Here is a 27,976-nt window from a genome sequence, read left to right on the forward strand (position 1 = left end):
CAGCTCACTTCTGTGTGGTGTCCTTGATCTTATTTTAATGATGTGTATGCTTCCTGGGTTTTCCTACCCAGTGAGCGTGAGATGAGCATTCCCACAGGAGATGTTGCTGCGAGTGGCTTCATTTATGTATGCCATGCTGTGCACCTTGTTGTCGTCCTCTTCCCTCCACTTGGCTCTTCCTGAGAATCGATTGGCAGCCACCTGTGTGACAGGTATGTGCTTGCTGACTTCCATGAACAAAACGCAGACGCGGTAAACAAAAATGAGTTCTTAGCAACCTCTGTTATGCACACACACACATACACCAATGGATAGACAAACACACAGTGCTCCACCCCACATCTACCCTCCTTGACTGGCTGGGCTTGTTAGTGCTCACGCCCGTACCTGTTCGCTACCACAGACACCTGTCACACAGAAAGAGACTTCGCCTCTGCTCACACCAGTCACATTCAGTGGGGACAGACTGTCACAGACTCTGCGTGGACATTGCTGTATATAAAGTGTAAGCAGGTAGGTACATCTGCCAAGGGGGTGTTATTTACAACCTTATTTAGCCAATTACTTTATTACTTAACATGTTTACAATGTGTAAAAGTCCTGCTATATAAACGGTTGATCAAAAGTGTTAACTGGTGGATTATCTGTGTTTGCACTCATTTTTTTAGGCTGTTCTCTGTCATTGTCAGTAAAAGTTGCCTGCCGTGCTCTCCCTCTCTCTCTCTTAAATGTCATTGCTCTTCATTAATCATTAATCTTATGTGGACTGATGTGCTAAACCCTGGATAAATATGCTTTCTGAGCCCTCACCGTGTTTGCTCTGTCGCCAATATTCAGGACAATATCCTCGAGAGATACTGCGTCGACTTGCTGTAGAAAGAGCGAATTTACAGCCCCAGGAATTGTAGAAAGTTCTATTTGCATTCTGAATTTGGCAATACTCCACCATTTTTGCATGAGCTGTAGTTGTTACCTACTTTCAGATAAAGGAATACTCGCCAGGGTTTCATTGGTAATTTTCTTTTTGTCTTTCTTTTTGTCTGGGTTTGCCTCAGAGTGTGTTACTTTTGACTGTAAATAACTGAAGGGTCAAGTAATTTGGAAATGAGTGAAAGGAAGCAATATTTGTTTTATCACACTAATCGTTCCGTTCTGACCTACACTGTGTCCAAACACAAAGGGTCAGATGTGGATGTGTAGATGGATGTTCATATTTAAGCAATTGCGGCATTTTTATTTTTTTTTGGAAAGTGGTAGGACAGGATGATCTGCATGTTTAAAGGATGAGACTGAGGAATGCTTGACAGAGCACATGTTCCTTATTGGGAGGTGACGTGGTGTGGGAAGAACCATTTTGAGACTGAGTCAATGTGAGTTTTCTGTTAAAATGGTTTCTTTACAACGAGGTGACTGTTGCCAATATGTTTCCAGGTGGCCTGTAAAGAAAACTGAACAAAGACGCGGCAGAAAAGCAGCCATGTCAACCGGTGAGCATGCTGACTTATCTGATCTGAATGTGACATGACGTGTTTCCTCTAATAAAAGCTGAGAGTATCACGCCTCTGTGTCAGACTGTAAATTCTCCCATTGCTTTGATTTAATGCACGACACAAGTGGTTGATTATGTGGTGTGTGTTGGCCCAAAGGGAACTGTATATCTTGCATCCTATCAAGCAGACAATTATTAAGACATTATGATGCCGTCTACAGTGTGTATTATGCCTGAGATGCTGTGCGGGGAAGTAATGTGCGCATGTTTGTGTCTCAGCGGGAGAAAGAGATGCTGTATTTCGTACCACCAAAGTCCGGACCAAACTGAAGGGAGATGCCAGCTGGTTGCAGCGTCGCAATGAACCTCAGGCCGAAACCCAGGAGGAGAAACCATGGTAAAGTGCTTGCTCAAGTAGGGTTCAGTCCATTTTTTGCAATTAATAAGCCACTTGAACTGACAAAACCTTGCATCCATGCAGGGTGGCAGAGGTTAGAGCCAGCCGTTTGAACGGAGCCCCTATTGAGACCAGTCCAGAGTCTTCACCAACGAAAGCCACACCGCCACCTATAAAGAGCGACGCTGACAGGTAAACACAGGTTTCTGCTGAAATATCACGGCCTTATCTAGCAAACACTTTGAAACATGATTGTACTGATAACGAGTCTCTGTTTTGAACTCAGAGCACCGACTTCAGGATACCTGATCAGGTAAGAGAACTGTTTCAGGAATTCTAATGACCTACATCTGGGTTACAAAAACACACACAACAGTAACTTTTAACACTAAAAAGACAAAGACTTCAGCCAGTGTGAGACTAAAACCTGAATGAAAACACTGACAGATTGCACTACATTACATCAAGAATTTATTTTTGTTCTTTCAGAGGCGTTTTCACTAAACTAGACAAGCCTGCTCCATCCTCAACGTATAATGGTTTTAGGTAAGAGTGTCATTTACTTGAATAATAAGGAGTTAACAGCATGATGAGAGATGTACGATGATCGCCTTCTCGGATTCCCACATCAATAATTTCTGCTTTTATTACAGCAAAACAACACAATTCACCAAAAAACCTTCAGAGAGCTACAAGAGAATGTGAGTGCGCATAAATCAGACTCCTAGTTATCTGCCGGCAGCTGAGTGTGAATATGTTTTCATGAGGTGTTTGTTCGTGCCTCTCTTCCTCAGAGCCCCCCACACTGTGAGGCCCACTTCAGAGAACCAGGAGGGCCAGCTTAGCCTCGAGGAGCAGGAGAGACGGTAAGTCTCTGCTCAAATTCTCAAGTAACACGCCCAGGATAGAGATTACATTAACATCATAATGATTCATTTCACAGGACGGAGGCAGCCAGTACTGTTCTGAGGAAATCAGCCGCCAGGCAACGGTCTTATGTGCTTTCTGCTGCTCAGAAATATGAGTACGTATGTTTGATGTCATTCCTCAAATACTTATGATTCAAACTGCTTTAAGTACTAGCAGATGCAAGTTGCATGTTTGTAAGAGTTCCCACATATTGATAAATTGTGCTTTTCACTACGATGTGCTTATGAATATTGAGCATCTATGAAGGTATTTATATGATCTCTGTGTAAAAACCCTTCAGGTCTAAAGAAAAAGCACCTGACACGTCACTGGTCAGCAGCACTCCATCATTTGTGGCTAAAAGGTAATTGCTTCTTGGAATATCTCTGAGCCTGGAGCCAAAAGAAAGACATAAAAAAAGAAAACGGTGACGGATGTGATCAAATGTTTCTCCATCTGTTTTTATGTCCCCACGCCCAACTCCACACATACTGTACGTTCATATCTGTGTGCACATGTTTCTTGGCTGTAAAGGGTGGAGATTACTGATGATGATGAGAGCGCTGTGGCTCCAGCACCTGCCAGCGCTGTGCCACCATCCCCTGCTGTTCCCGTCACATCTGTTGCCTCTGTGCCGGAGCCCAAACCTCGGAAACTGTAAGCTCCCGTGCCATGTTTCCATTTCCTGTGCAACAAGTGATTTCTGCGCCTTCCATTTCGCTCATTATCTGTGTGGTTTACAGAGTCAGCACCGGTGCTAAGACAGCTGTTGATGTTGCTGTTAATGAGCCAGTAGCTCCAAAGGTGGAGGAGGCTACCCCAGAGCCTGTGAAGAAAGACCCCCTGCCGTTGTCTGTCACAGGAAAAGACCCATTTGAAGACATGAAGCCTGACTGCACCAAGGTGGCCACTCCTCTCCCTGAGCTGATCGCTGAGTGTATTCAGGCAGTGTCTTCAAAGCCAGAACCTGAGAAGTTAGACGTTTCTGAGCAGGATGACACCCCTCTGGCTGAACGTTCCCCTCTAGTGTTACCTACATACGCTGCACCCAAAGTCGAAGAAACACCTGCACCAGAATCTCCTGCACCACAACCGGTTGCCCCGCCTACAACTGTCCCAGAAGTACCTGGTCCAGTGTCTCCCCTTCCACCATCACCTGCCTCTAAAGCTGAGCCAGAACCAGAGCCTGTACAAGAACCAGAGCCAGAACCAGAGCCTGTACAAGAACCAGAGCCAGAGCCAGAACCAGAGCCTGTACAAGAACCAGAGCCAGAACCAGAGGCAGTGCAAAAACCAGAGCAGGTGCAAGAACCAGAGCCAGAACCAGAGCCAGTGCAAGAACCAGAGGCAGTACAAGAACCAGAGGCAGAACCAGAGGCAATGCAAGAACCAGAGCCAGAACCAGAGCCAGTGCAAGAACCAGAGCCAGAACCAGAGGCAGTGCAAGAACCAGAGCCAGGACCAGAGCCAGTGCAAGAACCAGAGCCAGGACCAGAGCCAGTGCAAGAACCAGAGGCAGTACAAGCAACAGAGCCAGAGCCAGAGTTAGAGCAGGAGCCAGAACCAGAGCCAGAACCAGAAACTGAACCGTCTCCTAAACCAAGGTCAGATTTCCATGAACCAAAATGCTACAACTTGTGACTAAACTTTGCAGCATATTACAAATAATAGTAATCCACTCAAGTTTGAAATTAGTAATATTTAGGTACTTGAGTGTAGCCATGCCCCTGTATACTTTTGTTCTTTTTTATTATTTTTTGTTATTAAAGTAAGGATTAGAAGAAGACGCTTTTGTTTGTCACAAACACATTACAGCACTGTGACATTCTCTTTTCACTCCTTTGAGGTCAGCCCACTGGAGCAGAGAGAGTTAAAGGCCTTCCTGGGGGTCCCAACAGTGGCAGCTTGGTGCTGAGACTCCTAAATTTAACTTCATATTTAAATATTTTACACACAAAAATCAACTTAATATCATACTATGCTGTGGACTGTTAAAGCTTAAATGACCAAACATGATAGAAAGTGTCTAAATTTGTCCATCCACATTCACTAGCCACAACAGTGAAATGCTACTTACACTGTGTTGTATCAGTTCTAATTGTCGAGTAAAGTAATATATAATAATAAACTCCCACAGGGACCATTTTTTCTGCTTTTGCTTTTAATAGTTAAAATATTTTGCTAAAAATGGTTTTGTATTAAGTAAAGTTATTGAATACAGTGCAATGGAGTTTTGTTAAGTTGAGGTATTACTAGTTGTACTTAAGTAAAGGATCAGAGTACTACTTCCACACTGCAGCACTCTAACATCTACATTTTTAAGTTATATCTGTTTAAAATCAAAGCTCAAAATGTGCAATCTTGTGGTTTTCTTTGTGCACGCCTGCATGTTTGCTCTCATTCTTTCACCTGTGTGGTTGAAAGCTGCCCCGGAATGCCCAAATATTTATTGTCCATCTATTTTCACAGCTCCGGTGTTGACACGCTCACTGCTTTGTCCGACACTCTGATTTCTTTTGGCCCAAGTTCAACCAGGTATTTCCAGAAAAAGCTGAACACAGCAGAATCCACAAATATGCACACACAAAAAATATCCTGGCAGTTACACATTAGTGCTCACAGCCTGAACAACATGCCATCTGATAATAAGAGTATATTTCCTCTCCAGCTTTAAGGACGATGAGCCAGAGCTGGCAAAGAAAGAAGGAGGCTCAGCGGACAGTTACACAACAGAGAACAGGTAGGAAAACCAACAGCTTCCTCAGTCATGTCATAGCAAGTTTGGCAAGAAAACAAATGAGGGCTACCTGCCGTGTGTTCACTTCAAAGTAATTAAAAAATAACACGCACCTCATTCTCAGGTGCCTAAAATAGCCTAATACAGGAGGGGTGTCCCAAATTACACTTGATTAAATCTGTAGATTAAAGTGCTTTTTAGCCAAAGCAGGTGCAACAAAATGGATTTTTTTTCTTTCTTCCTGCAGTGTTGAACAAGAGCCAGCGCTCAGCAACTGTGAACCAATAACAGACGATCTCCTGGGTTTTAATGATCGGTTCGTGAAAAATACATTCTCACTGATTGTACGAATAAACAGATCTCATGTTGGAAATTCTTTGAATATTATCCACAAGGTGGCACTGTTGGACTTCTTGTAATCTCCCTTCCCTCTACCTCAACTGGCCTGTTCTTCTTGCACTGAAAAAAATCTCCTCAGACTCCTAAATCCCCCTTTGTTCATGAACTTCTCTACTTCCTCTCCTTGTTTCCGCCTCTGCAGTTCGGAAGAGTCAGCAGAGCCTGTTCCCCCCAGCCCTGGACGCTGGAGTCAGGATCTGCTTAGCGGACTAGACAGGTAGGAGAGGAAGAGCTTTTCTAACCCAAGCCCTTAAATACAGAGTTGTGTGAATAATTATTCAAGTGGAAAATCAATAGCTCCCTTGTCAGTAGCAGGGCAAAATATTACCTTAACTTACCTTGCCAGGGTTGGATGCACTGTTTCCAATGAGCTTGCACACAAATTCTGCTCTTTATTTGACTTTTGATGTCTTTAGTGAGTCAAGTCCAGAAAAAACCAGTGGCACCCTGGACCTCCTGGCCAATGATGTGATTGTGATCAACTCAGAGGCACGCAGGTGAGACAGACATGTGATCGCCCCTGCTCTCCAATCCCACCCTCTTTGTGTACTGTAGATTTTTTTTATCACCACAGATAAAGAGGACAAGCATCCCCTGAGTTGGGAGATTTTTAATAAACCCCATCCACCTCAAGTTTGATCCATAAATCAGGGCTCTTCTACTGCCAGCGTTTCTATTTCAACCCCTGCTCCGTGTTAGATAGAACCAAAGTCTTAGATTCCTGAGCAACACTTTGAAACGGAAAGCCTCGCTTTATCTGCAGCACGACTGGAAATAGAAGAGAATGTGCGGTGCTGATTAGTATTGCGGCTTTGTTTTGTCTCCACCAGCCTCAGCATGCAGCGAGAGGAGGAGGAGAAGCAGACAGATGAGACAGCCGAAGAAACACAAAGGTAGAGCGAGATGACAGGCTGCTCTTAAACAATTATCTATCTGTGCAGAGCTGTTCCTTCGAAGAAATGCATTCTGTTCAGATATGCCTAGTAATGATTTATACTAACTCCCCTTCAACTGTGCTGCCCGCCAGCCCCACAGAGACCGTCACTATAACGACCAAAACTGTGATCATTACTGACAAAAGGTGGGACAGCACACACACACACGCACACACACAAAGAAAAAGTCTGCACTATATTCAGATGGTTTTCATGCTCGTTAAATAGTTCAGAGGATTTCAATTTTTTTCTAATGGACTGGCATTGTAAATAGTGTATGAGAACAACCACACTAACCTTTACTTGCCCTCTTTTCTCTTCCCATCATGCCATTCATCCGCACCACCTTCCCCACTTTCCTATCTCGCCACGGTGCAGCGAAGAGGACAGTGCTGATCCCTGGAGCTCACATGTGACAACCATAGTCACTGAGTCAAGGTAGTTTATTCACTGCACTGTCTCATATGAACTTGTAGTGAAGAGAATGTGATATGTAATGAAATATACACTGTAGTGGACAGTGAGCAAAATACTTGTAGGTAAATTGATGAAATTGTCTATAGATAAAGGTTTTCCTGTTAGTAAAATGTCTGAATTGATATCAGTGATCAGCTTAGTGCAGTTGTGGACTTGAGTCAAGGTTTGTTTTAGGTAAAGCAAACCTGAAGTGCACTGACTTTCCCATTTGGCAGTAGAATAGTCTTTCCATTTATCAAAGACATCCAGATTCTGATTTTGACCGAGTTTGGCTTCAAGTCCCTCTGTGTTTCTGTTTACCATTCAAACTGCATTAAATCTTTCCATTATGAGTCAATGTGATCAGAATTCCTCCGACACAAGATGGGCCATGCTGACAATTGAGAGTGAAATCAGTGTGAAATTGTTTTTCAGCTCGGCTGATCCGTTTGATCCATATCCGATAGGGACCACATCCCCTAACAGGTAATCATATTGGTTTGGAGCTGTGACTGTTTTCCAGCCTGCCAGATAGCATCTCAGCATGCATAATGCAGCAGATTCTGATTATGAGCCACTTTTCTCTATTGCAGCTCCTCTGACCTGCTCCAGCCCCTCTCAGATATTTCCATCAACAGGTATGACAATGCAAATATGCCCTTTTTCTGTATTGTAACCTCTGTTCATAGCACTGATGCTATCGTGTTGCTACATAATGTCCACATTACTACAGTTGTTTCACTTAGTTAGTCAATGCATTAATTATTATTTATTATCGCCAGTTATCATGTCAGAAGCGCTCGCAGTCTGCATTGTGGCAGCAGTAAATCTTATTGATATGCTCATGTTGTTAACTCCTCAGTGCATCAGCAACTTCCATGGAGAAGGAAAACTTAAGTCCAGAAACAAAGTAAGTTGTGTAACACTTTATCTGTGACTGAGATAAAAAATGAAGCGATATTTTCAGTCTGGATTGATCTGATTACTTTTTAGCAGCAAATTAGTGCTGACATGGTTAGACAATGAATCTATTAGTCAACAGGAAATTTATTGAAAACAGTTTTGATCATCCACTAATCATCTGAATCACTTTTCAAGCAAAAATGACAAACTTGGTTTCAACTTTAATGTGAGGATTTGTTGTTGCCTGTCTTTAATCATTGCAAATGAAATATCTTTGGACTTTTGGACAAAGTTAGACACATAAAGACATGTCCTTGGGGAATTTTTCACACATAAACCAAAACAAAAATAGTCAATTACTCTGTTAAGATTCAATACAAATATCAAAAATCCCTATTATGAGTGCTTTATACTGTCTGCTCATGACTCCTTCCATTTCATTCTGATTTTATTCCTTTCTTCTCTTGTTTTGTGCGTTCGACGGTGTGAGCAGCAACACATTGGAGCCCCTTGCAGACGACGTCATCCCCATCAACACTGACACCACAAGGTATTGAACTGACTCTAGTGAATAACTCTTTGACAAATGTGTAAGTGAGAGGTGGAAAAGGAAAGACCAGCAGAAATCAATTTCTCAAACCGACAGACATTACTCTCATCTGATGCGCTCCATCTGTCACAACTTCTGCATCCTCTCTTTCTCCACTTTGGCTCTTTCTTCCTCAGCACTCGGCGGTCATGGACACGCACATGGGAAACCAGCACACCACAGCAGACTAGCACAGAAGAGAGGTGATGACATGCTTTGATTTGCTCTTACACTTCCACACAACATGCTCCACTATCTTCCGTTCATCTACATCCACCCATCCATGTCTATTATGTGCTAAAAGCCTTTCAATGTATGTCACCCCCTCCCCGACTCTCAGCCAGGAAGCCAAACCAGAGGCAGAAGGCCAAGCTGAAGATCAGCAGACGCTGGTCATGTTCGAGAGAAAGTATGTCGTCTATTTATTAAAAGCTCTGGGTGCATACAGGCTGCTATTGTTCTCATAACCTCCTTCCCTTTCACTGTGGTGAAGTAACTGGGCTCTTGTAGTATCTACTCACTGAGCCAGAAGACATTGTGCACTGGTCCTCATGAAAATAGGTCATATATACATACGTATATTCGTTACAACTTTGTGGTAAACAGATCGACTTCAAGCATTTTTTTCTTACAGTGACAGAGTGTGGATTTGTCAACTTCATGACACAATGTCCTGTCACTGTTTGTGCTAAAGGTCCACTGAGAATGACTCCCCATGGGACAGATGGACATCACCCACTGTCTATACCATCACCTCCAACGCTACAGAAGAGGAAGAAGAAGAAGAAGAAGAGGAGGAGGAGGAAGAGGAGGAGGAAAGGTAGCTTCACTATGGCAGCACACTAAATGGATGTTAAAGCATTTTGTTTTTTGGCCTATTTTAGTCAGGATGCAATTATAGCATCTTAAAATTCAGTGGCCGTCAACCATTTAATTGAAAGCCAACTAAATACAAGTTGAAACTTCTCTATGGCTCAGTGTGAGAATAATCAACTTCCTCAACTTGCTTTTTTTTTAAAACTTTAATAATGTTGCTTCTTTACCACCACTGCCAGACTTATTATAATGCAGGAATATCCTCTGTTTTTGTTTTGTTTTTAGCCCCGAGGATACACAGACAGTCACAACCATCACCACTATCAGGTTGGAGAAAAAAAAAACAGTTTAAACACCCAACTTATCATCAAAAACTGTGGAGATCAGAAAATCTTTAAGAGCTTTAGAGGTGTATAGGTGATGTTTACAATTGCGATGCACGGGAGGAGGGCTCCAGATGAGGCTGGGCTGCCGTACGGTGGAAAACACACCGTACCTGGTAAATAAGCCTCAACCCCAGTAGAACTGAGAGTCAGAAAGATCAGCTTCACACACTTATAAAAACTGCAGAACTCCTCTTCGCAGGATTGCATCCAGCTTATTGACAGCTGCAGTCTGCTATAAAAGCCTAATACAGTTTTCTTTACTTTCCAGGGAGATACACAGCGAGCCAGAGCCTGCTATGGATCGGTAAGTTTATGATCTTGTTAACGTCAGACAGCATAATGCAATATAATACTTTCTCCAGAGTGTTATTTTCTACTCTTTGGTCTGTTGATTTTCTTACTTCTCTAAAGACACTCCTCGTAACTGGAGCTTTCTGTCTTTTACAACTGTAGAAATTTTAAGCGAGGACGTGCTACTACATAGAAGTTAAAATTTTCCTGTTATTCAGTGAGTGGCACGAATGCTAAATTTAATGGAATGCATTTAGAATTAATCCCACACCATCAAATATTTAGGGTTTTGTGGGTTTGTTGTACACCTTTCACCTAAGAGATATGCCTTTGTGTTTCTATAACTCGACCGTCTTCGTCAGGCGGTGAGGGATTTAGGTTAAACCCTGCAGCTGTATCCTCTTAATACTCAACTCTAGATCTGAAGTTACCTGCAACTCCCAGCTGACGCCTGGTTCGACAGATTCCTAGTTCAACTCTATTACTGAAGTTAAATGACAAGATTTGCTCTGCCATTGTCTTTCAATTTGCCCTCATTTCCTTCCCTCTAATTATGAGTCTCCAGATGTCAGATTAATGACGTGTATTAGAGATGTCCCTTTTGTCAAATCACAGCCCGTTAAACAGCACGCCATTAACAAGCAGTGGCAGAAAGTGATTATCCCCTGAGTTACATTTGACAGATGTACAGTCCCTCTGTATTACCCATCATGCTACTGTCATCAGTGGGTGAAAGATGAGACTAAAGCCGCTGCACTCTGTCTCCAGCTCTGAAACCTTTTCCAGGACCGTGATAGAAGAGGAGCAGCGCGTCCAAACACCAGAACCCGACGCCAAAAGGTAAGTGATTCTGCTATTTAGAAATTCAAATGCAGCTCATATCTATTTTAACTCCACACACTGACTCCCGCTTTGCTTCACCTGCCTCTACCTAAAGGGCGTTTGTGTACGTGAAGGAGTACGTGAATGCAACTGAGCTGTCCTTGCATAACCCCAGAGACATAATCGATGGGTAAGACCAATGCATTATTTACACCATCAAATAATATTGATGCAGAATGCTGCTGAATAAATCTCCTATGCTGCCCTCTAGATGATTTACATGTTGCTCTTGTTTCCACAGGGGGTCAGATTATTTGACTTCAAGCTCCGTCGGTTACTCCTACAGCAGCCAATCCACTTACTCCACGTAATGACACAGTCTCTAAACCTCTGTCAGCCCAGTTTAAACCTGAGCCTCTTTTCTTTCTCAGCACTTCCACTGCTTCTGTAATTCAGCTGCTTTCACCACTGACATATCAAGTGACATTTCAACTGCATTCATCTTTTTTTTCTCTCTCTCTCAACTCCTTTTAATGAAACCTTTTCAGACTTGTAGGTTCAATTATTTCCACTTTCCTTACACAAATAACTGTAGCTGCTTATGATTCAACCGCTTTAATTCACATCTTTCACTTGTGAATATTTTTCAGGACTTTCACTTCGACTGACACCTCCAGCTTACATTTTGAATGATATTTTAGCTCCTGCTTAGCATTTTCTCTGCAACTGATACTGCAACTCCTCTCAGCGCTTACATTAATTGGCATTTTAGCTTCATTCTGTGCTTAGACTCCAACTTCTTTAGGCTATTGTTCTATTAGGCACTGATATATGAACTGCCACCACAGCTACTTTCAGTATTGGTATTGCAGCTAACAATGATTTATTTCACTATTTCATCTATCTAAAATGTTTCACCTGCATATTTCCAGCCATGCACACATGTATTTTACCGAAGAAAAATGGAATGTACTCCCGTTGCTTCCATTTCTTTAAGCACTAATATTTGAACTCCCACTTCAGCTACTTTCACTATTTGTATTACGGCGACCAGTTCCACTTTAATTTATTTCACCATTTTGCCTATTTTGAATATTTCAAGTAGATATTTCCAGCCCTGGACACATGTATTTTTTCCTCCGAGAAAAGCACTAATATTTGAACTCCCATTTCATCTACTTTCACTATTTGTATTTAGACTGTCACTTCAACTTCACCATTGCTTTATTTCACTGTTTAATCTAATTTAAATGTTCCCCCTGCATATTTCCAGACATACACTAATGCATTTTTCCCTAGAAAAGTGACATATTCTCTAGTTGCTTCCACTTCTTAAAGCACTAACATTTCAACTCACTCTTCAGCTACTTTCACTATTTGTGTTACGGCGAGCACTTCCACTTTAACTTTTATTTCACTATTTTGCCTGTTTTGAATATTTCACCGGCATATCTCCAGCCCTAAACACATGTATTCTTTCCTCAGAGAATGACATTTTCTCAATTGCTTCAACTTCTCTGTGCAATAATATTTGAACTCCCACTTTAACTGCTTTCACTATTTTTATTGAGGTCGTCATTTCAACTTTACCACTGATTTATTTCACTAATAAATCTAATTTAAATGTTTCCCCTGCATACTTCCAGCCACGCGCATGTAATTTTTCCTCAGAAAATTCCATTGTCTCTAGTTGCTTCCACTCCTTTAAGTATTAATATTTGAACTTCCACTTCAGCTACTTTCACAATTTGTAGTACAGCTGCCACTTCAACTTTACCTTTGATATATTTCGATGTTTCACCTGCGCATTGCAGCCACAAAAACAACTTTTTTCCTCAGAAAATTCTGTCTTCTTGTTGCTTCAACTTCATTAAGCACGAATATTTTAGGTAGTGTCTACAGATACGGACCCGTACCCGTAGCCTGTGGCCTACGGATACGGCACTTTCCATAGCAACAACCAATATTTTAACTCCCACTTCAGCTATTTTCAGCATTTCTATTGTAGCCAACATTTTAAGTTTACCTTTGATATATTTCACTGTTTTACCCATTTTGAGTGTTTCATCAGCACAATTCCAGCCCTAAACACGTGTATTTTTCTCCCGAAAATTATGCCCTCTCTAGATGATTCCTCGCTGGGTCAGATTATTTGACACCAGCCCCTCCACTTACCCCTGGCAACAACACAATTCGCTAAACCTCTTTTAAACCAGCTGTAAGCCAGAGCCCTCTTGCTATTTCCAGCTCTGACAAAACTAGATATGTGTAAGCAGCAGGGCAGAAATTCCACCAAGCCTGCTCATTAGGAAGCTAAGCGGGGACATCAAAGGATTATTTACACTTATTAAATTCCCTCACGCAGGACTGAAGAGAGCACAGGTTATTTAGCCGCACAGAGTTGCAGTTACACAAGAGCTGCTCCTGAGTCAGCGGTCAGCCTAACTTGTCTGAATCGCCATGTCTCTGCAGAGCCCCGCTGTCATCCACCTGTACATACTGCGGCGAGCAGGTGGGCAACGATGCCAAGATCACCATCGAGCACCTCAACATCAACTGCCACCCCGCCTGCTTCAAGGTATTCATCTGTCTGTTCAGATACAAATTCCCCGGAGTTCTGTTTGGCTTATAAAATGCTCCAACATAACGTGTGGAAATTACACATTTGTTCACCTCAAAAATAATTAATTGTTGGTTGATATTCAGTGTGAGGCCCAGAGTTGGATAAGCAGGTCACTCTCCCATCTCTGTGGTAAATTAGCAAATAGAGCGTAGCTTAGAATAAAGAATTTGAATAACGGAATCCAGCTTGTTGTCTCCATACTTGAACAGTTTCACAGCTTATTAAAAAGACTAAACATGCTACATCTTTGTTTATTTGTCTGGACTATTAGCCAACAGCAGTGACTCCCTGAAGTCTCTAGTGGTTGCCCGGTAACTGGCATCTTTTTTCTGCCTTTGTAGGGAGCCATCTTTAACTAAACCAACTCAATGTATCTTCAAATGTAACTGACACAAGAGCGGTATTGATCTTCCTATCCAACTCTCTCTCTCTAAAAATGTTGAATGAGTCATTTAATATCTAGAAAACACTTCAAATACAAATTATGTTCAGCTGTAACACGGTGCCAGTCCACGCAGGAAAGGTTTAACCACTTTACTGGGTTTCCAAGCTACAATACTTTTCTTAATTATGGTTTCAGAAAAAAAAAAAATCACAGAATTTCAACGACATAAGTGGTGCACTTCACTGTATTTTCTCATGATTACATTTTCTAATGACGCTCTGTTCTGTTTCTCAGTGTGATGTGTGCACTAAGCCTATGGGAGAACTTCTCTACAGCATGTTCATACACAATGGGAAAGTCCACTGCGAGAGCTGCTACTCCGAAGTCATCTGATTATCGAAGCTCTTCAGCAGCCTCTTATCCACGTCCCCTTTCCTTCATGTTCATTTACATATAAAGTGAGAACTGCTTTCACAAAGTTTGGACCGAGTTTGGTTTGAACTTAGGATTATAATAGTTTAAGGTGACCAAAGAGACTGTCATAGTGAATTTGATTACTGAATGTTGACACGTACATTGTGCTGCATTTCTGCTGTCAAACATGTTACACAAGATTATTTTTTGTTTTCTTAGTGGTGAAAGCTGTTTCTGCCTCCGTTTACTATGAAGGATATGTCTGTTCGACACAGTGTGTTACGTACATAACTGAACAGACGAAAACTGGCAAGTGGGGTACAATATTATACATTAGAAAATGACTTTGTTACAAAATGTTTACTTCTTCTTGATACAAAACACTGTGTTCACATGATGCTTTAACAAAATAAAGTGATTTCTATAATCCTGGTACAAACATGGAATACAAACGTAGTGTGCTAGTAGATAAACAAGACTGCTGTGGGGTTTTAGGAAAAAGCATGATTGGAAATTATTGCACATAAATGTGATCTTAGCATGTTGTAACAGAAAAAAGGAGCAGCGTACTAAAGTATCTACAACAAAAACTCAGAGCTCAGTTCTTACTGAGGACTGTTTCACAAATGGAGTGGCTATTTCCTCCACTGGAAAGTTGCACCTAACTCTTCATTTTCCTTTCTCCCCTCCTTGGTGAAATGTTTTCCTTGCATAGTCATTTAAAAAAGTGGTTTACAAAAATGTGACTCTAGCTGATAGCCAGCAGCTACCTGCTGAGTAACTGTAAAGGAGCTAATGAAGTTCACCGGCTACTGTCTCGATGGTCTTCACACACAGTTAGGCAGAGCCGCCCTGTTACAGAGGACAAGTCTTTGGCTCTGCCCCAGTCCAATGAAAGTCTGCATCCCATGAGAATGTGCCTGTCTGGAATAACTGCACTGTATGCAGTTAATGCTAGCAAACCAAGGAGGAGTAAAGGCAATAATGGCACCTCAGTTATGGTATTAAAACTAAATATTAGCATGTAACATGCTAAAACATTATTTTCCTATTAGTGGATTTGGGATAACGACAAACGTATCATGTCAGCTGAGTAGAATATCAGAATCTGTTCCCATATAACTAAACTACTCACAAGGGTAAAAGGGGTTTTGGCTCAGGTGCAAAAATATGAGTAGCGTCAGCCCCATTCCCTCATTTAAACAGAGGAGACGCATTGTATGTGACACCCCTGTAATCCTGGACGTGCTCCATCGTCTGTTTGTTTCGAGGCCTGTGTCAGTGTTTTCCTCTGGCTCTGCTCACAGCAATGTTTTGGATGTGCTTCCACAGCAGAGAAGGGTCTGACTCGTTATGTCTTATCAGAGACTCCAGCCCCTCTGCTTGGTCGAGGCTCTGCCAGTAATCCTGAGGCCATATTTGCAACCATCTGTGGACAGATATACAAACAGATTAGAGTCATTGCAGAGGACATTTTAATTAGACTATTAAAACAGACTGATTTCACTCCCCTCGGGACATTGTTATTCACATTAAAGCAAAGGACATAGACGGCTTTCACACCTGGCACAGTGAATAATTTAAGCCAAACTCACCCATCATTCGCAGGTAAATCTTGGACGTCTCCGTAGCCTGGACTGGGCAGTGGACATCCCATGTGAGAGTTACTGGCCATTTTAGGCTGAGGATGTGGATTTTTCTTAGGGGCTTTTCTATGTGCTCGTTCTGCCGCTAACCGCGCGTTCTCCTGATCGCACACGTAACATTCAAATCCATTCAAGTAGTTGGGTTTACTCATGTCGTTAACCCCCCACTCGCGGGTCTCTAGTGCCTCCAGCAGATGAATGTTAGTAATGTGCCTGTGGTTTTTGAAGTCTAAATATTTGGAATATTCATCATCATTCTCATCGAGACGTTTGAGAAAGTCAGCGAGAGCTTTTGGTGAGGGGAAGTTATCGATGGCGATCGCGGAGTGATCATTGGGCATCCAGTCGGCCACCCCGGAGGAGCCTCGATAGACGGGCACACAGCCCTGATGGAGAGGCCGCCACAGCTTCTCGGTCATGTAATCTGGACACAGGCCATTCTCTAGAGCCAGGTGGAACTTGTAGCGTGCAACAAAATTCATGAATTTAGGTTCCTCGCCAGTAGCAGTGGCTGTGTCCTCCAAGTGTTGAGGTAGAGGTTTGTTGTTCAAGCATTTCCCATAGGAGTCCACCTATAGAATGACAAGTAATGTGGTGGGAAAATGGGCACAGAGTTAGGACACAGTAGGGAGGAGATCATTTATGAGACAAGGACACACATTTAACACCAATTAAACTTTGCTAATTGAATTGTAACCTTTCATTCCCTGGTGGAAAATCACAACTATCCCACTGAGGAATACTGTACTGACAAAGCATTTACAGAGATGTTACAAGTGTAAAAATCAATGATTTTGATCTACTGTGTAATGTGTGAGTGGGAATGAGAAACGATTTAGAGATTTTCAGTGCAGTGACACCAGTAGGTTTCAAAATAAAACATATTATTGTTATTAGTTAACACCAAGAAGGAAGATGTCTGAACATTTGTGAAGGACGGGCACAGATGCAAAATACGACCTTTAAAGGTAATCTAAGAGATGAGATTAAAATAAATGACATGCTACTAAACTGGCTGCACAGTGACTCGGTGGATAGCACTGTCGCCTTGCTGCTGGATAGGTTTGCATCCCAGCCAGACTCTGACTTCTTTCTGCATAGAGTTTGCATGTTCTCCCTGCACATGAGTGGGTTCTCTCCAGGTTCTCTGACTTTCTCCCACAGTACAAAAACATGCTGAGGTTAACTGGTGATTCTAAATTATCCGTAGGTGTGAATGTGGGTGTGACTGTTTGTCTCAATGTGTCCCCTGCCTTCACTCTAAGTGGGATAGGCTCCTGGCAACCCTAATGAGGAATAAGAGGTGTACAGATAGTGGATGGATGGATGTTACTACACTGTGCTACTACCACTCCTTTCATCAAGAAAAATGTGCATCTGCAAAAATTGTCAAAAACCTCTTTTCACATCAGTAATATAGCAACAATTCTGCAACATGTGCCGTGTTGAATTGTTTTTATCCTTATATACATAACTGGAAAATCCCTTGTTTTGGTTATTATGCAGTAAAATCTTTCTGCACTGTACCTCAATGTACTTCATGAGCTCCTTCACATATCTGTCTCTGTCTGATGGCACGTCACAGTGAGACTGCATGTACAGCAAAGGAGCCAGGCCCTCCCTCCTCAGGCGGTTCTTCTCCTCCAGGGACACGGCTACAGGCTCCAGCAAGTACTCCAGCGAGGGCAGCCACTGCAGGGTCAGAGGATAGTCCGATTCCCTGCTAAACGTGGCGGTGTAATTGAACAGCCGGATGCCTGGTCCATGAGAGAGGAAGTAGTTATTCATGGGTGACTCTTCATGGAACAGTGCCCAGGTCTGGTGTGGGAGACGAGGGAGTGGTGCCTCATATGCCCTGAAGTCTGTCCCGTAAAAGATGATGGATGTCGTCCGCTTGTACAGCTGCACCTTTCAAGATCAAACTGTAAATTAGTGGCAGAACAACTCGGGGTGGTAATTATTATTAATGTGTGCACGTATCATTCATCTGTCTGAGCCAAATGTTTCACTCTGGTACCTTGCGATTGCTTGTGACCAGGCAGGAGGACGTGGCGCAGTCGATGCGTTCAGTGTCACCAGGGAAATGTGGGAACAGCCCCCCGCTCCACCAGAGGAGAATGGGCAGCTCCTTGTTACTGCGGCGGTCAGCGTTGCCAGGCCCTCTGTAGGTAGCCAGAGAGGCAAACTCCATGTCTGACAGAGCACTCTGGGGCTGGAAAGCTCCTCGGTCCACTGCGTCCAGGGTCTCCAGGTGAAGCTGGTCATCAGGAAAGGAGGCAAAGGAGACCCAGACCCAGCAGAGGACACCAAACAGCCCCAGACACAGACAGGGCAGCAGCCTGCTCCTACCTGCCATCTGTTGGGAGGAAAACAACAACAGAGACATGCTCTACTAACCTTCTAGTCTGTCTACAGGTGTAGCAATTCCTCTAAAAATGCAGTTAAACAGCCTTAAATCCACTCTGCAAACAGTCAAGCTGTTGCCTCTAACATGTAATCATACGTGTCACTGTAGAGCAAGCAGCAGCATCCAAACCCAATTTCCTACCTTAGTCACGGCAGCAAACACATCAAGGTGGCGTTTTCTTAATATTCAATAATGACAGTACACATATATGTAACGTTATTCTTGGTTAAAGTTGCTTTTAAGGAGCAGCAGTAACGGGATGCTGTGTAACATCAGCCAGCGGGCAGAGAATAAACATTCATTTCTTCTTCTACGTTGCTGCTTTTCCTTCATCTTCTCTGGTCGCAGACTAATATCATCGAAGCGCCACCTACAGCTGAGGAGGAGGAACAGCTCCATCACATAAACGTCTGAACAGCCGGAGAAACTCTGCTTAGTGTTCAGTTTAGATAAATTCAGCAGTAAATTCATTTTTGCTGAAGCATACTGGAGATAATTTACAATACGTTGCAATACATTGAATGCAAGATTTGTAAATTAAACAACAACAAAGCTTGGACAATGGAAATTAATTAAAAGTTTCCTTTCATGGGTTTTTCCAGCTTGGTTTTAATTGAATAACACAATTAATACTCTTATTCAGTCAAACACCGTTCTAACGGGTTATGTAAAATAATCACTTTGAAAAAAAGATGCTATTTTCTTAATACAGGTCAAATAAGTTTCCCATTTCTACATAAGAGTTTAGTTTTCCTGTGTTCTTGACAGTTTCCATTGTATGTCACTTGTGCTGAAACTTTTAACTCTCTGTTCCTCTAAAAGGCTAAATTGATGTCTATTGCCTCTTGCTTTAAATATTGGTGATCTTACTTCAAATTCTCATTCACCCCAAATGTATTTAGCTTATTTCCTTTAAAGCATTGAGCTTGGCTGTCTAGAATCATATATGTGCAGCATTTGACACTTTAAATTTATCCACCAAAGGAAGAAATTCCCCCAGTAGATGCAATAAATCTGAGTTTAAAACATGCACTTGCAAGATGAATCTGCTACATTGTAACTAGTTTTAAAGTCATTCACATCAAGGTCCAGTTTGCAACATTCACTAATGTGATGTGGAAGCTTACAGCCAGTGAAATGAACAGTAATTGCACATTTACAAAATATGGATTCCTCAACAAAGGAGGAGAAGAAGAAGGCATCCCTTAAATTGTACAAAAATCATACCAAATATTCACTATTAATCAATTAGAATAATTAATATTTGCATTTAAACAAGTCTGGAAGTTATCATCATTAGTATCACGATTATTAAATATGATACTAATGCATTAAAATGTAAATTAATGTATGTAGTTTAACATATGTTTTGCATTCAGAATCTCAATCTGCTACTATAGACATTGAATCAGTATTGTGCAGCAAAAAGAAAAGCATTTCTCCCTAACAATTTAAGTCCAAGTCAGGAGTGGACAAGAGAAAAATTTGCAAATTAAGCACTTGCACCACAAAATGTATGAAGTCATGACATTTTAAAAGACGAGAAAACATTTTTATTACATTAACAGTTAAATTCAAGCTAACTTGGAGCACTGATCAGGTTAACTTCGTAACGCAAAATGTTAGATTGTATCATTCAGATGACACTCAGATGAAGATCTTTTTCAAGAAAATCAACTTGCAGCACCTTATATAAATATGACTGTGCCAGCTTCCAGCAGAACATTGCTCACTAAGTAGCAGTGTGGCTGTGGTAAACATAGCATCTGAACTAAGTACAAGTGTCAGAAGTCAGATTGTTATTCTAAGGAAAGAGGAGCTTTCTCAGCATTAAATCATGGAGAGACTGAAGTTTTTTTTTAAGGGGCAATGCAGGGCAGTGTGAAATACTTTGCAGAAACTCAATTCTGTGTATCCAAAGCAGGATAAGGCTGACCAGAAGTGACCACAGATCAATACATCAAGCTTTGTTCACTGGGAGGTAGAGAAGCCACTTCATCACAGATATAGAATTTGTTAAATAAAGAACCCGAGACTCCATTTATCAAAAGTACTGGAAAAAGCACGCTGTCTAGTAGGAATCTCAGAGGACAAGTAGCAGCCTCTAAACCACTAGAAGGGGAAAGAAATGCTTGGGGGTGGTCTAAGACATAGCAGCATTTAACATTGCATGGCTGACAGAGAGTCCTATTTACTGATGGATACAAGATTGAGATTTATGGCAGTAAATGAGGAAATGTTAGGAGACAAACGGAAGAGGGAGTGATACTGCAGAGCACCAAAGCCACAGTGAAACATGGTGGTGACAATACTCAGGTGTGGGGGTGTTTTGCTACTCTGGAGTCAGACCTTTTGCACTGAATCAGCTCCACCTTCATCAAGGACAGGTAGAATTCCATTTTTCAGAAATATGGTTTGCATAAGGGGAATGATTCATACTGCAGCAGACAATGAGCCCAAACACACCTCAAAGCTTTACGAGAACTGCTTGGAAACCAAAGAAGAGCGAGGAGTGCTGACTGTCATGGACTTTCCCCCACAGTCACCTGACTTCAATCTCATTTATGTAGGCCCTCGTGGACTGAGAAAGCCAAGAATCTTGGACATCTCCCGAAGCACTTTGGAACATTGTCAAATTATACTGGGACTGCAGTTGTATCTGCTCTCAGACGTATACGCCATTTGGATAAAAGCGTCTGCTAAATGATACTGTAAATTGTGAAATGAGGGTGTATGAAAGATAATCTTAAATTTCCAATTTCGCTTAGTTCATCCTTTAGCTCTTTTGCTACTGGAGTTAATTCTCTTTCATGTTTTTAATCTAGCCATGATTTTAGTTTAACTGCTTTCTTATATGGTTAAATTGGTCATATTAATGTCCATAATTAATAATACTGTAAAGTCTTAACCTTAAAAATGATCTTGGTCTGGCAAAAATGTGTTTTATATAACCTGTATCAGAATGTCATTGCCTAATATTTAATTACTCAAGTAAATTCACATCTTAAATAACATTGTAGGGTCTTAACCTCAATATTTAAACTTGATATTTTCATTCATAATGCCAGTGTAATTTTTCTACAGGAAAGTTTTTTTGCTTAACAATTGCGTCTTTAAATGTGCTGCATAAATAACAGTATCTTGACTTGAAATTCTTGCCCATTTTTCACAGATCCAGCTTTTCACTCAAATAGTATTTGATACTTTCATATTTGTAATTTTTTTTAAGTAAAGTAGAAGTATTTTCCGTTTGGTCTCAGACTGTATTTTCAAAGCTTTACAATGAGCATCCTTTCAAGGACTCCATAAAATAACCCAAAACCAATGACTACGCACTGCTGAAAAGGAATCTGATGATGGCAAAAAAAAAAAACTCACATGGCTATGATGTTATAAAAGTGGGTGTGACATCATGTACAGTCACATTTGTTCCCAGCAGCACAGCAATAATTAAAATGAAATAGTGTTCTGACATTAAAATGGCTAATTTGATTTTTAAAAAAAATTAAATAAAATTATCACACCTTGATTCTAATTAATTTCATAATGGGACTAAATTATGTGTCAAAATCACTAGGAATCAATTTTATATTCCATTTGCAACTAGTTTCATAAATGCTAATTTTGCACATTGTTAACACGGGTCACTGTTCTTAGTCATTTGATGGGGAAGGACCACAAAACATACGCTGCTTTGAAAGAAATCAAATGACTAAATTAGTTGTAATTTAATTTCTCTTATTGGATAGCTTGCTCGAACTAAACTAAAAAGAGCTGTGTTTTACCTGGCCTACTTAAAGATTATTATCACTAATAAAAGCTCTGGCTAGTGATTTGTAGGTATTCTACTTCTTCAACTAACATGCATAGAATAACTAAAAAAAACATTAAATGTATTCGTATATTTAAGTGGATGAATAAACAGTCATATTTAAAATAACTAAACATGTAGTGACCATGGTCATAAAATGTTGAAAACCTTGGTGGATTTTTTTTAAAATCAGAAAGGCAAAAGAAATTGCAAAATGCTCCTTAATGGTTCACAAGTATTTCAAGTGTGTTGTTGTTGTATTTTCATTGTATGGTTATTTCCCTTTTAAACGAATTGTTGCTGAAGTAAAGATTCTAAGCTGAGGGAATGTATTTTCTCTGTAAACCTGTTGAGCTGTGCGTTACAAAAACCACTGAATAAAGCTGAGTACTTGCAGTGTCACACACTGTATACGTTGCATTGCCATGGAACCTGACATGTTTTCAGCTTGTGATGCAGAAATCTCAGAAATATGATTTTATCTTTGGTACTAATTTGCAGCCAAGACCGTTTACTCTGCAGCTGATAGAACACACATGAGAAAATTTATTTTTCTACTGGTTTATTACAGAGCATCAGTAATATTACCTCTAACCAAAATTAAAGTGATATCCTACATCATGGGACAGTGTCAGAGCTAAATGCGCTTCAATACAATATCGTATTTGAATATCTGAAGTTTAAAGTTTAACTGTTCTGATGTGCAGGTAGTTAGTTAGAAAAAAGCATCTGCACTGATCAGTAATATAAGAATATTAACACGCGATTAACAGTTCTCTACCAGCATTTGACACCTGTTATGTCTTACAGGGGTTTTGGTTTTTGTCAAGTCAGCTTACACAAAGACAGCCCAGCAATTTTAAACTTGTATTGCAGAACTTCTCTCTGAGGTAGTGCATTTAGTTTATTAAGGATCATCACTAAAATACAGATAATAGTAAAACTGTCAAATATTGGCCATGATTATTGGCCATCCTAATCATCGGTCTATCTCCATGAGAAACATAAAGGAAAAATATCATTTTTTTTAAAATGTAGATACTTTACAATAGTAGAAATTATGGCAGAATTGTTGTGCTAGACTTCATGGCTTTTCACTGGTGTATAGTGTATTTGGTTCATTGTTTCTAGTGTATTTTTTTCCTGGATGGAGGTGAACTTACGGGCTTTAGGACCCCGATCTGCCAGGCCGCTGTGCACGTGCAGCACCTCGATGGGGCGCGCACGTCACGACACTCAATCTCAGTGAGATGTAGGGGATCAGGGCACATCCCGAAACACTAACCACCAGGAGCAGGGTGAGTCAAAATACACATTAAAAATGCATGCATTCTCTCATATGTAGACCACGCCGCTGCGACATTTGCTCCTGTAAATTACAACGCTTTTTAAAATAGTTTTGAGTGGTATATAGTCTGCGGCTAATGGCTAGCCTGACCAGGATGGAATGTCAACAAGCCGTTAGACTAGCCGGCTAGCCTGCTAGTTGGCTGACAGGCTTTGCTAACCCGTTACACAGTGTAACCGCTTTATTGTTTGCAGCATGAATGCCTATTACCTGTTTTCGGTTCCCCTTCTGAAGCACTTTCAGGACAGTTTCACAAAAGCAGCCGACCAAAGAGTTCAGTCAGTTTTTTTCCCCCCCACACTTGACAACAAGCTGGTTCATGTTTGAGGGTTTGCGCAAGTGCAGTGGTCGTTTTCCAGAGTCTGCTAATGGTGTTTACTCGCCCCTGCTGTTGTGGCGCAGGACTTCTGCTCACTTATGTAGCATTTAAAGGATGTGTTTTATCTTTTAGGGTATTGTTTATGTTCCACGCTGTGGCTGGCACCTGTTTACTTCAGCAAGATTTAGTACCTATCATTTAGACAATCACGAGGTAGTATTGCTGTGCCATGTTGTAAACAACAGAGCTGGAGTCAGTCTGCCAGCTTTTTTTTAAGCCACAGACCTTTGGCAGACATCTGGGTCCTTCACCCCTGCCTGTCTGAAACTAGTCAACCATTACGCTTCTCTCATATATGGCTTCCACTCCTCAGAGAGATTTACTTCAGATTGAATACAGATGTTGCTGCAGTCTTGTCCTCTGAAGTCAATAACACAGGCTGGTTTGGGTGTTGAATGCTTTTTGTAGAGTCAGTATCTTTCATTTCCTATTACCCAATCATGTTTGAAATTCTCCTTCTATCGTCGAGTAAGTGTTGGTTTCGTCTTCCTCTTTCTAGGTTAAGTTGACCCTGGTCAGCCGCCAGGTGCAGAGGCCTGTAACCCTGCGAGGAGGCCCACTTGGGTGGGAGGAAGCATAATGAGCAAGAAGAACGTGCTGCTGAAAGTGATCCTACTGGGAGACGGTGGAGTGGGAAAGTCCTCCTTGATGAACCGCTATGTCGCCGACCGTTTCGACTCCCAGTCCTTTCACACAATCGGTGTGGAGTTCCTTAACCGGGTCTTGGAGGTGGATGAGCGCTTGGTCACCCTTCAGATCTGGGATACAGCAGGTCAGGAGCGCTTCAAGTCACTACGCACTCCTTTCTACCGAGGCGCCGACTGCTGCCTGCTCACGTTTGCCGTGAACGACCTGCAGAGCTTCCAGAACCTCGGCTGCTGGAAGAAGGAGTTCATGTACTACTCTGATGTCAAAGACCCCGAGCGGTTCCCTTTTGTGGTACTTGGCAATAAGGTCGACATGGAGCAGAGGGAGGTGGGGGAGGAGGAAGCCCGGGCCTGGTGTGAAGAGAACGGCTGCTGTCCCTACTTTGAGACCAGCGCGAAAGATGACACTAATGTCACGGCTGCGTTCGAGGCAGCTGTCAGGGAGGTTCTGGCTGCTGAGGACCAGATCGACCATGCGCTATTGAGTAGTACTATCGATCTCCATGGCAACCGCAAAACCTCTCGCTCGTCTTGCTGCTGATTGCACAGGTGTCAATCCACCTTCTCCTGATCTCTCTGGTTGAAACCTGCCTGTGGTCATTTTGAGAGCCAGTCAGATGGTACGTGTACTATAGGTACAAGGTACTGAGTACAGGATACCCTAAAGATAATATGGATAAGATACAGCTGCTGTGAGGAGTGTGGTGTCACTGATTCTGAAGGTGTCTAGATTGTTGAATTATTGCTCCCACTAAGGTACAGATATACTCTAACAGGCAGACTCATTTCTTGTGCTTTATCTGCTTTCAGTAATATTGCACAATCTTTTTACCCAGCCTCAACTTTGTCTTTGCCTATGCAGGAGTTACTCCAAACAGTGCATCAAAGCATTTAATCAAAATAAATAATCATAAATTAATACAGTAAAAATAAGATACTACCAGTCCTTTCTTGAAGAGCACACTCTACACTCTAGGGTCTTACAAGGACTGAAAACAACTTAACATCTTTTTTTATTGCAGTGGTTGGAGAGATAATGTATTTTTCTGACACAGACCCCGTCAAGACAAATACTGAGCTGGCTAACTCCCAGTATCAGTGAGATAACGTGTTTCAAGGTACGAGGAATTTAAATGATTGCTGCACTCAAATGAAAGACGACCTTGTTTGTCTTCAATGAGAAGGGAATTGTGAGCTTTAATTCTGCAGCTCTGACTGTGAGCTGTTGCGGCACTCTTATTCATTGAACTCTATATTTTTACCACTGCACAACATTGTAGCTGGACATGTCAGGGAAGCAGTCATTGTTGTTGTTTTGTAATATATGTACACGGGACTGTTTACTAGGCGAAGTGAGGTCAGTTTTTTTTTTTCTCAAAACCCAGAAGTAGAGTTGCTTTTGCTGCTGTTGATGCAGTCTTTGTTTCTCTATGAAGCACACTTCCGTCTTTAAAATGTTCATTTTTCCAGATTTTCTTACATTTTGTCTAATATTTGCATCAGGCCTTAGTGTTTGATCAGGGACAGATTAAAGTCCTTTGTCCTGATGAGCAGAGGAGGTTCTAATTATTAATGGCATCTCTGTAATCCTGTGTCTGCCTTGTTGATTGCGTAGTAGGCCTTAACATTCCACTCTTTTAGCTTTGCCTATTCTGAGGGTCTCCTCTGCTTTACTGAAACATGACATTTGCCTTGTGCTGTCAATCCAGTTATTATAGGCTTCATCTGAATGTGAAAAAGCTGGAGCACAGCCATTACTTCTCATGTGTGGATTGTGCCTCACCTCCCCTAACCATTCATACAGTATTGAGTGAAACGTACGACTCAGTGTTCTGACAACTTAATGTTTACTTTCTGTTTGTTTTCAGCTGGATGGTACTTTACTTCTGTTTCATAGGAACTCGTTTACTTTCCACAGGTACATTTCACTTTTCTTCCCTTGGCTTAACTGCTGTTGACCGAAGGGCTTTGTTGTTTGTATGATTTAAACTAAGACTGATGTAGTCTGAATTTACTGTCATCAGTATTTTGATTTCTGAATAGTATTTTGCATTGCTCAGACAAGCAGTCCTGTTGCATGAACGAAATGAAATGTTTTCTTTTTATAAATTCCCAAAGTCGCTATGGTTCTCATTAAGGCCCAATGTTTTCAGACTTTTTCCTGTTATGTTGGTGGTCTTGCATTGTCTGTCAGCCTCAGATGACGTTTGCCTTCCATGTCGAAAATTTAACCATATTTCATGTGTGTGCAGAATAAGATAAACTTTGAAAGTGAACCAAAATCCAATCAGGTACGGTCATAGTCCTTTGATAATGTAGGCTGTCATTATAAGGTTTGTTTGTGTGTGTTGAGAGAAGCTTCAACTGTGAACTGAGAAGGGCATTTTAAGAAAATTAGGCTGGTAGCCTGTATTAATTCAAAGCAAAAGTGAGGGCTGTTAGCTTATTGTTTGTCAGTGTTAAAGTTTTCTTGATGGAATTAAATGTTTTGCCTCCTCACAATGCCATTTCAGTTCTTACCCTGTTCAGATAATGTAGCCTGCGACAGTGTTTACCTGAAATCCAACTACCCTGAGAATCTGATATTTATAGACTGGTAGCATAACCCTACAGTATGTTGCTCTCATGATGCTGTCTGTTATCACTGCAACCCTGTCTGTCGTATTTTTTGCTGTAATATTTATGAATGTAAAACTAATTTCTGTGGGCTGTCCATATTAATGGCTTATGTAAATTGCAAAGGGCATTCATTTTATAATAATGTACGAAATGACACTGAGCGTCTGTTTTACTCTCAGTGCTCAACCCATGAGTGTGATTAAAGCTGTGTGAAAGTTAGACTGTTCATCTTGATTATGTTTTGATCTAATGTACAACTTCCCCTACTCCCCTTTTTGCACTATTATGGATAAAACTGCAGTGAAAACTCTCCTGTGCTTGGCTACAAATACAACATACCAAATGGAGACACTGTCTGGTCTGTTTTTAAAAAAAAAAAAAGATTTTGCTGTCGACGTCCATGAATGAATGTGCCCTTAAACTATACTAATAACTAAAAATAGGTCACTAAAATGTCTTGGTGTGTCAGTTATGTCTATTTGTTGTCACTTTATTGCAAAAAACACCCCTGATATTTGCAGTAAAAAGCAACATAGTTAAAATGAAGGATCTGTTTCTCAGCAAGATG

The 27,976-nt window shown here is 41.3% G+C and overlaps 3 protein-coding genes across 8 annotated transcripts; 2 read left to right on the forward strand and 1 right to left on the reverse strand.

Moving 5' to 3' along the window:
• Positions 1–80: 80 nt before the first annotated feature.
• On the forward strand, positions 81–14,978 carry znf185 (zinc finger protein 185 with LIM domain). Of its 4 annotated transcripts, XM_051954269.1 has the most exons (35): positions 360–513; positions 1,432–1,487; positions 1,769–1,886; positions 1,971–2,078; positions 2,173–2,199; positions 2,376–2,432; positions 2,540–2,587; positions 2,681–2,752; positions 2,830–2,910; positions 3,097–3,159; positions 3,330–3,452; positions 3,539–4,232; positions 4,263–4,399; positions 5,265–5,330; positions 5,464–5,535; positions 5,780–5,848; positions 6,074–6,148; positions 6,348–6,428; positions 6,762–6,824; positions 6,959–7,012; positions 7,245–7,304; positions 7,758–7,808; positions 7,916–7,960; positions 8,185–8,232; positions 8,719–8,775; positions 8,952–9,017; positions 9,155–9,223; positions 9,509–9,634; positions 9,916–9,957; positions 10,285–10,320; positions 11,076–11,147; positions 11,245–11,319; positions 11,431–11,496; positions 13,602–13,707; positions 14,432–14,978. In XM_051954269.1, the coding sequence occupies exons 2-35, from the start codon at positions 1,478–1,480 to the stop codon at positions 14,528–14,530; spliced, it is 3,036 nt and encodes a 1,011-aa protein (XP_051810229.1). In that variant the 5' UTR covers positions 360–513; positions 1,432–1,477; the 3' UTR covers positions 14,531–14,978. The 4 variants fall into 4 exon arrangements, with proteins under 4 accessions (XP_022047856.2, XP_051810229.1, XP_022047854.2 ...); XM_022192164.2 differs by lacking the exon at positions 360–513 and adding an exon at positions 81–212 and having other exon boundaries at positions 3,539–4,399; XM_022192162.2 differs by having other exon boundaries at positions 3,539–4,399.
• On the reverse strand, positions 14,272–24,095 carry fut11 (fucosyltransferase 11 (alpha (1,3) fucosyltransferase)). 3 transcript variants are annotated; one of them, XM_022192168.2, is made up of 5 exons: positions 23,974–24,095; positions 18,215–18,553; positions 17,725–18,105; positions 16,147–16,769; positions 14,272–15,980 (listed from the first exon to the last, which is right to left on the reverse strand). In XM_022192168.2, exons 2-5 carry the CDS (start codon positions 18,551–18,553, stop codon positions 15,830–15,832), a joined length of 1,494 nt encoding a protein of 497 aa, XP_022047860.1. In that variant the 5' UTR covers positions 23,974–24,095; the 3' UTR covers positions 14,272–15,829. The 3 variants fall into 3 exon arrangements, with proteins under 3 accessions (XP_022047860.1, XP_022047861.1, XP_022047858.1); XM_022192169.2 differs by lacking the exon at positions 23,974–24,095 and adding an exon at positions 18,746–18,957 and having other exon boundaries at positions 17,725–18,099; XM_022192166.2 differs by lacking the exon at positions 23,974–24,095 and adding an exon at positions 18,746–18,955.
• On the forward strand, positions 23,580–27,755 carry rab9b (RAB9B, member RAS oncogene family). The gene is made up of 2 exons (XM_022192171.2): positions 23,580–23,713; positions 24,642–27,755. The coding sequence occupies exon 2, from the start codon at positions 24,722–24,724 to the stop codon at positions 25,328–25,330; it is 609 nt and encodes a 202-aa protein (XP_022047863.1). The 5' UTR covers positions 23,580–23,713; positions 24,642–24,721; the 3' UTR covers positions 25,331–27,755.
• The last annotated feature ends 221 nt before the right edge of the window (positions 27,756–27,976 follow it).

This window comes from Acanthochromis polyacanthus, chromosome 10, assembly GCF_021347895.1.
Source record: "Acanthochromis polyacanthus isolate Apoly-LR-REF ecotype Palm Island chromosome 10, KAUST_Apoly_ChrSc, whole genome shotgun sequence".
NCBI classification, from domain to species: Eukaryota; Metazoa; Chordata; class Actinopteri; family Pomacentridae; genus Acanthochromis; species Acanthochromis polyacanthus.